The sequence below is a fragment of the Heterocephalus glaber genome, unplaced genomic scaffold, assembly GCF_053883595.1.
Source record: "Heterocephalus glaber isolate CG9 unplaced genomic scaffold, H.glaber_assembly_v1.0 deba00000546, whole genome shotgun sequence".
NCBI classification, from domain to species: domain Eukaryota; kingdom Metazoa; phylum Chordata; class Mammalia; order Rodentia; family Bathyergidae; genus Heterocephalus; species Heterocephalus glaber.
In genome coordinates this window covers 6,829,001-6,841,271 of record NW_028258147.1, presented here as the reverse complement: position 1 = coordinate 6,841,271, position 12,271 = coordinate 6,829,001, and the positions used below count along the sequence as shown (strand labels likewise).

Genomic DNA, 12,271 nt, shown 5'->3' with positions numbered 1-12,271 from the left:
CAGTTTTGGGGGGGCCGGGGATTTAGCTCAGTGGTTTTGCCACCTGCTGTGCAAGCGCAAGGACCCAAGTTTGATCCCTGGTACCAAAAAAGAAAAAAAAAACAGTTTTGGGGTTCCTTTAAGGTGATAGTTGTACAGGGCTACTGTGTTGGTGTACTGTTTTCTTTTCTTCTTTTTTTGGTACCAGGGATCAAACTCGGGTCCTTGCGCTTGCAAGGCAGGCAACGGAACCACTGGGCTAAATCCCCGGCCCTATGTTGGTGTACTGTTTCTTCCTGAAACAGACTTGTGAGTAAAAGCCAGCATGGGCCTTTGAGGCAGTACTAGTCTTGGCTGGGCACCTTACTAGCTTCAGGGAAGCAGCTTCACAGTCAACACAGCACCTGTACTGTTTTCTCTAGGCAAGGGACCTTAGACCTTCATGTACCTCTCACAGGGAACCAGCAGAGGGAGTTGTGTTCCCAGAACGTTCTTAAGTGCGTCTAAGGAATTCTGATTTTGCAAAAAAAAAAGCTCTTCCCTGGTTCCATCCAAACTTCCCTGCAATAAGAATTTAACTTGAGATTCGCCGCCAAAGCATGGTGCCAGACCCCTGGTGGGAGCAGATGGGAAGCTTCTGCATAGCTGTTTGAATTTAAAAGCCATAAGAAACTCTGATTTCAAGGAAACGCCTGTTTACTGTACTGATCCAAATCCAGCAGCTCTTGAGAAATGGGAGTGTCTTCTTGACTTTGATCTTTGTTTATCTTGGTATCAGTACCTCCAGTGACGTGTCCTGAGGGGTGGGAGGAAGTTAGCCAGTGCCTTGTACCCAAGGAAGAAGGAAACCAGCCTGTTGCTGCAGAAAGTCCCCATTGGAGAGGTGGGGTAGTGTTTGGGTAGCGTTAAACAGTGTGTGCCCTGTAGAAGTACAGCGCCTGGGTGCAGAACTTTGCATCCACTCTGATTTTGATCAGAGCAGAAGGCTTTGAAGCTGGCCAGTAAGGGATTTGTCAGGCAGTTGACTAATGATCTGGATTTGAATAGGAGGCTTCTGTGAAAAGGGATGCAGCTTCTCCTAGCCCACTGACCTTCTGAATCACTAGGTTTGGGTCTGCTTTGGGGTGCTCAGATAACCCTGGCATTTCCAAACCAGCTTTCCCTTTTGCTTCAGGACATATCTTACTCAAGCCTGCACTATGGAGAAGTGGGACAGTAATGAGGGCACCTCTGCTTTTCACATGCCTGAGTGGATGGTGAGTTCTTTGGTCGCTTTGTTTTTCCTTCTTTTTCTTGATAATGAAAGGCATTTTTGACAGGTGATAAAGCTCACCCTTCAGAAGCTCCTATCAAGATCTATGGCTCGGAAAAGTTATTACTCAAACTTCTGATTGGTTCTGTGTACCAAGTCACTGCTGTTTTTTATTTTGTTTTGTGGTACTGGGGATTGAGCCCAGAGCCTTCACACTGAGCTATACCCCAAGACTCTTTTCACTTTTTATTTGGACCCAGGGTCTCACTAAATTGCTAAGTCACCCAATCCAATCCAGGCTGTAACTTGGATCTCCTCCTGCCTCAGCCTCCTAGACTGCTGGGATTACAGTTGTATGCCATGATGTCTGACAACCTCTGTTTTATAATTACTGGTGGAGCTAAGGGAGAGAGATTGAGGGCTGCCTGGTCAGAGGTGTTGTTCTGGTTAGTCTTCCAGAAGGTGGGAGCTGGCCTACTGCTGCTTGTGTACTATGTGGATCGGATTATCCTGTGATTGCTTTGCATATGTCTTCAAGCTGATGCTTAATTTCTCAAGAGGGTAAAGAAAAAGAAAGCTGGAAGGTAGAGTTTATAAAACTGTTGCTCTTTCAAGTCTCTGAAAAATTCAAAACATTTTTTTTATTTGTGCCCATTTTTATTCCTTCTGTAAAAACCTTTCTCCAGCTATACATACTTTACTTTGTATGTATAGTTCTACAAGTCAAGAACTATATTTCTTGCTACAGTTCTTCAAAATATCATATTTACCCAATGGTTTTAGAAGAATGATAATAAAGACTTATTTGTTGATAAGAACTAGGGAATTGAAACATGATGTTTTGGATCCATTTTCAATTTTTTTTTGTACTGGGGATCGAACTCAGGACCTTGTGTTTGCAAGGCAGGCGGCAGAACCACTGAGCTAAATCCTCAGCGCAATTTCAATTTTTGACTTAAAAACTTATTATGTTCCTAACTGGTTTCTTCTAGATTTTGCCTGATTTCTTGCATTCTATCTGTATAATTCCCTCCGGTAATTTGATTAGACTCTGCAGCATATTCTAAGCTCTTTTTTGTGTTTATGGTATTATAGACTTTGGAAATATATAGTGGACCTAACAAAGGCCTAACAGAGTTTTTAAACATTTAAACTCTTTAGTTGTTATAACTATTGTTTATTATTTTTGTAGAAGTTATTGCTGTTGTTGTTCTTAATGTTTTAGAAACTTGTGCTCAGTTTTATAACATTTAATGTAAGAAATTCTATTTGACTACAAGCTTGTTTCATATAATGTATTTCTGAATTAATGGAAAGGACTTATTTAATAATTCTGGTTGGGTTTATTTTTATTTTTTAAATCTTCAGTCACTAATAGCAAGAAGAGGGAGAAAGAAATTTGGTTTTCTTAAAGGAGTGACCACATTAAGGTATTGAATTTTGGTATTTCTGTGAAGGAGTATTACAGAATTCTGTTGAACATAAATGTGCCAACTCAGAATCAATAAAAGTTTTATAGTAACTCATATTGCTGTAAGGAATAGTTCTCACCATCTTACCTGATGACACTTTTCTCAAGAGGAACTTCTGAATTTTTATCGGTTTACCTTCTTCTGTTTATGTGGACAGGACAACTGCCCTACAGGATTTATGACTAGTACTTAAGCATTATAATCCAGGGCCTCTTAGTTTATAGAGAACATTTTAAAATAAAGCATTGTTCTGCTCTGTTGTTCTGTTGTTGTTGTTGTTGTTGTTGTTACCGGGGCTCGAACATGGGACCTTGGGCTTGCAAGGCATGCAGTGGCACCCTCAGCTCAGCTTTTTAATATGGCACCTCTCTCACTCAGCAATTTTTTGGCCTTTCTCTCAAAACCCTGGAAAAACCCTTTGATCAGTATGTTTTGAACAACTATGAGAAGCAGTAGAGAGAGGCCTGTCTTCAGTAATGCAGTTGTCTCATCTGCTGCCTTTTCTTTGCCAAAGACTTTTGAGGCTTTCTTTCAGATAGCACATCAGTCATTAACTTCTGACCTGGTCTGCAAGGGTTTCGTTAGGCTGCCACTGATGGCCAGTTAGCCAGCAAAGTTAGCCACTGAGCACTTGAATGTATTTATTGTCTATAGATTTCCATACCTCACCTGTGAACCATTAACATGCCTTTTAATCCCCAACAGAAAACTCTGGAGCCAGCTTCCATATTGGGCCAAAATTTCAAGTTAAGAAAGTCTTAACAGACATCTGACTTATCCTCCAGTTTACATATTCCTATAATGCACTTTCTGCTGAGACTCTCCCTGACACCAAAGGAAACAGAAACTTGTCAAACCTTCAGGAGTAACATGTACTCCCTCTTTGTTAGTAATCACCAGCCAAAAGTGACTTTCATGCCCCTTGGAGAATAGGATTCAGACACACACAGCAGCTGACAGTGCTCACATCTCTGATTCCCAGCAGGGATACAAGCCAGGACGGAATGTGAAGAACCCCAGCTTCAAGAGTTGACAAGGTAGATATTCCATCAGTCACTGGAAAACTTCTGCTGGAGTCTTCTCCTCAGCTAATTTCACGTAAAAGATTTTCTTAGCCTTGCTCAGGCAGTTTTACTGCTGAAACGTTGGGGAACACATTTTTAAAAAGATTGTCTTTATTATATGTTTTACATCCTCCCCAAGAAACTTTTAGTCCTTTCTGTCAGGTAAAATACCACATCTTATGTGCATGGAAGTCAGTGGTAACATTTTTCTATGTTTTTACATTTTAATATTTTCTCCTCCCACTCAGCCTTTCTGTAGGGCTTGGTACTTTTCCACACAAAACCTGGTTGATTGACTTGCCTGAGCACCGAGCCAACTCACTACTCAATATTCTTTCAGCTGGAAGTAATCCCTTTTTTAGGTAGCATTTGTTCAAGTCTCTCATTTGGCTATCTTAAGGAATAGTTGAACCATCTCTACTTGGAAGTCAGACAAAACCTTTAAGGCATCTGATAAATGGTGGGGGAGGTAGCTTGACTACAACTCTAGGTCAGAATTGGCACTTAAATTACAGACCCATTTGAGAACCTGGAGAAAACTATAGGCTCTGTCTGCAGGAAATATACATAGAAACAAAAACGTTCTCTCTCTCTCTCTCTCTCTCTCTCTCTCTCTCTCTCATTTTGTTTTTTGAGACAGGGTTTCAGTATGTAGTCTAGCCTGGCCTCAAACTCGTGGCAATTCTCCTGTCTCAGCCTCCTGAATGCTAGGAGTATAGGTGTGCACCACCATGCCCAGCTGCATACTCTTTTAGAGGATTCTAGATGTCATGGATTCTAAGTTAGGAATTTTTGGCCTAAAAGAATAAAAGTATTAATATTTTAGGCCTATATATCATCTAGTTTTCAAAACCTTCTTGCATCTTGTTTTATTGTGTCAGCTCACATTTTGAGATAGACAAAGTAGATATTATTTTCCCCATTTTACAAATGAGAATTGCACATATTTAGAAATGAAAATACAGCCGCATATTTGAAAAGAAATGAATTTGATTCTCTTAACTCAGTCCTCTTTAGGAGAAAGAGTTTTTCCATCCTCTCTATGAATTCTATTTTTCTTAATATATTAGCCATCTATTCTTAAAAGCCTTAAGTTAGAGAAGTCAGAATTAAACCCAGTTCTCTTTAGACCTTGTATTGCATGTAACATATCACTTTATTCTGTTTTGAGACAGTCTCACTGTATAGTTCAGACTGGCCTTGAACTCACTAGGCTGGTCCTGAACTTGGGGCAATCCTCCTGTCTCAGCCTCCTAAACACTGGTATTACAAGTACTGGTGTTAAGCACACTGCTCAGCATTTATTCTGTTTTCTGGCCTTTCAAATAACCTTTTCTGACTAAGAATATGCCTCCATGGTTGTAGCCATGGATACGATAAAATAGTTGGCTGAAGAGTCAAGAAAATCAAAGCTGCTTTTTTCATGTTTGGAGAAAGTGTTAGAGCAGTGCTTCTCCCAAACCGAGCTGCATCAGCATCACCTGGCGACTTGTTGGAAATGAAGATCTTGGATCCCACCTAGACCTAGTAAGTCAGAAACCGGGCAGGTGGGACCTGGCAATGTCTTTGATAAACCCTTCAGGTGTATTTTTGTTTGTTTTTTGTGGTGCTGGGGATCAAACCCAGGGCCTATGCATGCTAGACAAGCACTGTACTGCTAAGCTACATTCCAAGCCTCATTCAGATGATTTTGATGTACCCTGAAGTTTGAGAACTACTCTGTTAGATAACTTGTTAACTGGTGAGACTTTTTATGTCAATAATGAAGTGGCATCTGGTTTATGTGATAAAAATCTGCAACTCCCTCTGGCTGAGGTCTAGGGATTAAGCCATTGGACCAGAAGATTCCTCCTTATCTGAGTAAGAAAAGCAAAGAACCAGCTTAGCATGTGAGGAGGAGCAGAGGCTTAGAGATTCATCAAACAAGTAGGAAAATATTGGTTTTTCTCACTTGGTGAAACTGTAAAAGATCAAGATTATCACAGGTAATGGTGAACATCAGTATTCGAGTTCAGTTAATTTCTGCTTCCACTTTTTGGTAGTGGCATTTGGGCAAAGTTGCCAATTAAAGGGTTGCAGTTCTGTTGTTATTGTTGTTGTTTTGAGACAGGGTCTGCTGTGTAGTCTAGGCTGGCCTCATACTCTTGATCCTCTTTCCTGAACCTCCCAGAATTCTGGGATTACAGTTGTGCACCATCACACTCAGCTATAAGAGTTCTAATTCTTACATGGTTAACTCTTTCAGAATTGTGGTTTGATCAGGCGCTAAGATCATCTGAGTAGTAATTTTTGAGACCCAATGATAAGAAAGTAAATTTAGAGGAATTTTAAATTAAGTGAATTTAAAGATAAATTGGGGAATTCTTTGTTCTTCTGATTAGTATTAAGGTGCAGTATAGTGGAAAGAGCTTCAGCTTTGACATAATACTAACTCAAATTCCAGTGCATCACTTACTTGCTGTGAAACCTCAGGTAAACCATTTTTTCTTTCAGAAATGCTCTGCCTTGTTTTGTCAAATGAGGATAATAATGTCTACTTCTTTCTTGTACAGGTTAATAGAAGTAACATGTATTCGGGGCTATGCATGTAGGCACTTAATAAATATTAGTTCTCTTCACCTTCTCTTCTTCCAGAGAAATCAGTAAACACTATGCAATATGATCTTACCCTCAGATTTTCTTGCATTTAATGAACAGCCCATCTCTTTCCTTCTCTCCCTCTCTCTCTCTGAAAAATTTATATCACTTCCCACCCTATCCCTATAGCAGACAGTCCAATGTAGGTTTTGTACTCACTGGGTTCCCATTGAGAAATCTGCACATCAATAGTAATGTGATTCTTTTCACTTTTGTTTGAATCTTTACTTGGCATGTAATAAGGTTTTTGTGATTTTGGGAACTCTGAGATAAGAAACTGTCCTTTGTAGTCATACCTTCTAGGAAACACACGTTTTGAAAAGAGCGAAGTAGGTCACTCATTGCCAAATCAGTAACTCTGTGTGTGTGTGTGTGTGTGTGTGTGTGTGTGTGTGTGTGTGTGTGTAATCCCAGAACTAAGGGAGAAAGATCAAAAGTTTGAGACCATACTGGGCAACTTAGTCCCTATCTCAAAATAAAAAAATTTTAAAGGGTTAAAAGGGCTGGGGGTGTTGCTCAGTGCAAAGGCCCTGGATTCAATCTCCAGTAACACCCCCCCCACACACACACACATAAAGAAACAGAACCAGAAAGTTGATTTCCTTTGTTTTAGAGCTGAAACCACTGTCCCATGTCTGGCTAATCTAAGGAACATAGTACAGGAAAGGGCTGCATGAGCACTTGGCACAATTAATTTTTTTTATTTTCTTAATAAATTCCCTTATTGTTTTAGTGGCTTTTTAGTTAATTTTTTTTTTCTAATGAGACTAGGTTAACCAAAATCATCTGACTCAGAAAAGGAGGAGGTAAGGTTAAAAAGGGACCTAATTAGCAAGTTAATTATAGCAGGCAAAAAAGTCCACTAGTTATATAAATAAGCTATTGTATGCGTGTGCAAGTCGGGCCTTGTCAAGGGACTTGTTAAGGTTTAGAGGTCAGAGGATCCATGTAATTAGGTGTTTAGGAAAAAAAATAATAAAACCAAAACGGCTACCAAAATTAGGAATGGCTAATGAGCCACTAACAGAACTGCCTTATTAAATTAGGACTCTGCTGCTGAAGGGGTTGTTGGAGCTGCTTCAGAGATTTCAAGGAAGGATAGATAGCCCCCCTTCAAAAAAAAAAAAAAGAAAGAAAGAAAGAAAAGAAAAAAGCTAGCTGGAACCAGAGCCAACAGAATTGCTGATGAGGAAAGTTTAAAGGCCTGGCCACAAGGGTCCCTGGACTAAAGAGGTGGCAGTAGGGCTGGTAATGTCACTATGCTGAGCAGCAAGAAGAAATACATTGTCAGTGGCAACTCTGGGATTAAAGCCCAGGTGAGGCTAAGCTCTTATTTACCAGTCTTGCTGCTGCTGTGGCTATTATTGTCCAAGGCCAGCTGCTTATTCTGTCCTTACCCTCTTGTCCTGCTTTCATTCCTCCCTGTGGCTCATGGGGAGCTACCCCTCTCTTAGCAGCCTCTTTCCCTCTCTTGCTTTGATTCCTTTTGGCATTAGGCAGCGCTGTCTGAGATGGAAAAGGAAGGTTACTTGAAAGGACTCTGGTTTCAGACAAGGTAGGAAAGTCGGGTAGAATCTGTCAAGGTATCACAACTGGGGTGGGCAGATCATTGTATTACAAAATAGACTTTTGAGTGAAGAATATAATGGTACTTAAACTCTGAAGGGTAGTGAGCACCAAGGATGATCCATTTAACTCATTTTCTGGTTATTAGTGAAAGATAAGCATTTCTTGGGAAAATTGTATAACTTACTATTTGTAAGTTGTTAGTCTTTCTCTAATGTTCCTCTGTTTTAAAGAAACTTGAATTCGTCATGTAACCAGTAAGCAAGAACCCTGTGTTCTAAATGCAGAAAGCCTGCGCAGCCTGTTCTTTTATGCCAAAAGATAGCCTGAACTTGTCCTAAGTGAAGGGATTACTCTAAGCAAAATAAACCATAGAGAAGGGAGCTCAGCTTAGGGCAATGGTGACAAAGCTATGGCACGCATGCTGCAGTGGACTATTTGTATCATTGAAATCTCTAAAAGGTTTACCATCACTGGCTTAGGGAAACTGGTTTGAGATGGCAATGCAGGTGTCTATATGTCTTGATGTTACTGGAGTAAATAGATATGGACTCATCCTAGTCCTACAAATGTAGAGAATGGGAGTGGCCCCCTCTAGTGGTGTATGTATGTGCATGTGTGCTCAAGTGTGTACATATGTGATTGTATGCTGGTGCTTGGGGTGTGTTATATATTGGAGGCAGGGTTTGTCTGGGGTCTTTTTTTTTTTTTTTTTTAAGGAGGCACTACTGAAGTTAGTGACTCAGTGTGGGCTTTGGAAAGGCAATTATTATTCTTTTCCTAGAATAAGGACGTGTGACTATAGTGAACAAGATTGGTAAATTGAACTCCAGTTTTGAGCCTGTCTCCTATCCACCTCCCCAGCTTCCCACCCTCTCCTTCACTTTTCCATCTTTTCTTGTCCTTAAAAATTACTTTAATTTTAGACTTGGTGTATGTTTTTTTGTTTGTTTGTTTGTTTTTTTAGACTTGGCATATGTTTACTTAATATTTAACCAGGTACAAACTAAAGATAGAATAAGCAACTTCAGGTTCATGAGTTCAACACATGATTGAGTGCCTAGGATATGTGAGGCCTTTGTGTCAGAGGATATAAGGTGAATAAGGTACCCACCCTGCCCCTTGCCTTTATGGAGCCTGTAATGTATGGAGAGACAGGTAGATGGATAGTTATATTCTGTGTTATGAATTCTGTACGAGGAGAAGCACATGAAAGTTCATGTGCATCTCATGAGAGTACATAGAAAAAGCTCTTTATCCTTTTGTAATAAATTGCTACTTTAGCACAATAATCAAATTTGTCATTTTTCATTTTGCAATGAGCTTCTAATCCAACGAATATTTCTATTGCTGAAAATAACTTGCAAGCTCTGAAGCACTATGCAGACTTTATTTGTTGTTATGGCTATGGAGATGCTGTGATTTCCCCTAAGAGACAATGAATACTAAGCTAATTCAATTTGGCATTGGTCCCCTTGTTTCAGTACTCAGATGGCTCAGAAGCTACCTCTAACTGCAGGAAGTGTAGCTGTTTTCAGTTGCTGCTTTCATTCTGGTATGCTGTATCTGTGTTTTGTCCATCAAGGATCTATCTTTTTATCATTGAAGATGATAAAATTAGTTGTCAAATCTTTGATCCTTTTCAGTAGACCTTCCTCTGAGCCACCTTTGATCCAGAAGAGTAATCTAAACAATTATGCATGCAATTAGGGAAAGAAAAAGTTATCAACTCAATAAATGATATGGCTTTGATTTATACATTATTATAAAGTGTCAGCTGGGAACCTTCAGCTGCAAGAGATAGAGATAAAATTGTAAGAAAGTCATTATGAGATATTGTCCAAAGGCAGCCTACAGAATATGACCTGAGGTTTATTCAGTTCAGTCATCTACTCTTTCTATAATTGTTATGTTATAGTTAATAAGTGAGCAAGTTTGTGGCTTCTAGGTATTTTTGATATCAAACATAAAAATAATAAATTAATATTTATTTACTAATACCAGAAAGGTAACTAATACATTTTAGAAAGTCTAATAAATTAAGGCAGCTGCCTGTAAGAGTTAGAAGAACACTGAAGTGTAGAGGTATGAGAATGGGGAGTGAATTTACTGAATCCCCTCCTGTGTTTTATCATTTATACGCATTGTGCCATTGAACCCTCTCTAAAACCTGTAAGGTAGATGCTTTTATCTCTGTTGTATTTATGAGAAAATGATGCTCACTTGATTAACATCAAACAGCTATGAGTAGCATTACCAGGATTTTGGTGCAATTCCAGGATGTTCTGTCTGAATGAAAAGCCTTTTTCAAAATTAATATACCAAACCATTTCCTAAGAATCTTGAAACCTGAAAGCAAGTCATTTTGCTTTTCTATACCTTACAGTTTTCTAAATATATGAAGATTGTGGATGTACATACATTTTCAAAGATTCTTTCCAACTTTAATTTTTTGTGAAGCCATGCAAAGTTTCTGAATATGATTGACTACCTTAAAAATTAATTCAAACTAAAACATCTCTTTCTCCCTTTTTTTGGTCATAATTTTATTGTAAAAAGGATATTGTCAGAGAGTGGATCAAAGATTTAAATTGAATATAAACACAGTAGGTGAAGAATGAAGAATTACTCTTCTCTCTGAAGAGTCTTAATATTCCAAATATGGATTAGTACATTCAGATCAACTGCATGGGAAAATAAAAGCCTATGATAATGCAGGCTTTGAGTTGGTGTCTCAAAATTGAAGTTCTTTTCCTTTAAATAACCAGAGTTCTTTTTCTTAGCAGATCCAGTTTGCTGACCAGAAGCAAGAATTCAATAAACGTCCCACCAAAATTGGACGTCGCTCTCTGTCTCGTTCCATTTCCCAGTCATCTACTGACAGCTACAGCTCAGGTGAGTGCTGCCATGTGTCAAGGCTAAAAGGTGTGATCAACAGACCCTCCCATTGATCCAAGGCTAATTATGCTTGATTAAGCCTTTTCATTGAAAAAATACTTTGAGTTGGGCTGGGGATTTAGCTCAGTGATTCCGCTGCCTGCCTCACAACCGCAAGGTCCCGAGTTCAATCTCCGGAACCAAAAAATACAAAAAAAAGAAAAGAAAGATTGCTTAGAGTTGGGCATGATGGCACATGCCTATAGTTCCAGCACTCAAGAGACCAAGGCAGAAGGATTGCAGCAAGTTCAAGGCCAGCCTGGGCTACAGAGTGGGTTCAAGGCCAGCTGAACTACATAATGAGGCTCTGTCTCAAAAAACAAACAAAAAAGAACAATTTTTTGAGAAGCTGTAGCATTTAGTTTGAATAGATTTGTTATTTAACTACTTTTTATTTTCTCTTTTTACTTTCTCTGTACCATAATTGTGCATAATATAAGGCATATGACATAAATTCCTATGGATTTTTATCTAAAAATAGGGAATTTTATATCTGTCCTATTCTGGTGAAATAAACAGTGTCGAAAATTTATAAAATGGTTACAATAACTCTGAAAGCCATAACTGTGAAAATGTGAGTTGAACCTTTTAGGTTTATGAGTTAGTGCATATTATCTAAAGATTAATACTTAATAGTAATGATGCTAAATTTTAACTCAAGCTCAATCTTTTCCCTATATAACTAGATCCATGTATCCAACTGTATTCCTGCAGAGGAAGCCAATGCCTGCCTTCCTGCCCAACCCCCCTATGCAGAGAGAGTACTTACAAAATATCCCAGTACCTAGAAGAATGTAGGCGATGCATGCCCTTGGTTCCTAAGTGAACATATAGATTTTAGATTGAAGCATATGAAGTTGCCATTTTTAGCTGGGTATGGTGGTACACCCCTGTAATCAGCTACTTGGGAGGCTGAGGTAGGAGGATCAGAAGTTCAAAGCCAGCCTGGGCAATTTAGTAAGACCCTGACTCAAAAAATTGCAGGGAGCATAGCCCAGTGGTAGAGTGCCCCTGGGTGAGATAAAGAGAACCAAGAAGGAAAGCAGGAAAGAAGTCAGAGAAGGAAGGAGGGAAAGGAGGGAGGGAGGAAGGGAGAAAGAGAAAAAGGGAAAAGAAAAGAAAGGTAGCTAGCCATTTTTATAAGTCAGAAATTGTGGACCTAATATATCCATTTAAAAATATTAAATTTAACAGTGATAATCAAAACAGCCTGGCAGTAGAAAAGATCTTATAATTTACTGGCTGCTGGAATTATCTCTGTGACATCCCTGGCAAATGCCCACCTGGTGTCTTTGCTGGTATTTTAGATGATAGGTTGCTCTTTGCTTTATCTTGTTATTTATCATCTGATAAGGTCTTATATA

The 12,271-nt window shown here is 39.1% G+C and overlaps 1 protein-coding gene across 7 annotated transcripts in view; it reads left to right on the top strand.

Moving 5' to 3' along the window:
• Ahcyl2 (adenosylhomocysteinase like 2) overlaps positions 1–12,271 on the top strand; it is a 194,622-nt gene that overhangs the window by 131,029 nt on the left and 51,322 nt on the right. For 2 of the 7 annotated variants that reach the window (XM_004856358.4, XM_087204556.1), the window contains exon 2: positions 10,754–10,865. In XM_004856358.4, the coding sequence (XP_004856415.1) occupies positions 10,754–10,865 (112 nt within the window). Of the gene's footprint in view, positions 1–827; positions 863–1,153; positions 1,236–5,591; positions 7,721–10,753; positions 10,866–12,271 lie in introns of those variants that run through there. The other 5 variants (XM_021237539.2, XM_013076500.3, XM_013076499.3 and 2 more) reach the window with 5 other exon arrangements.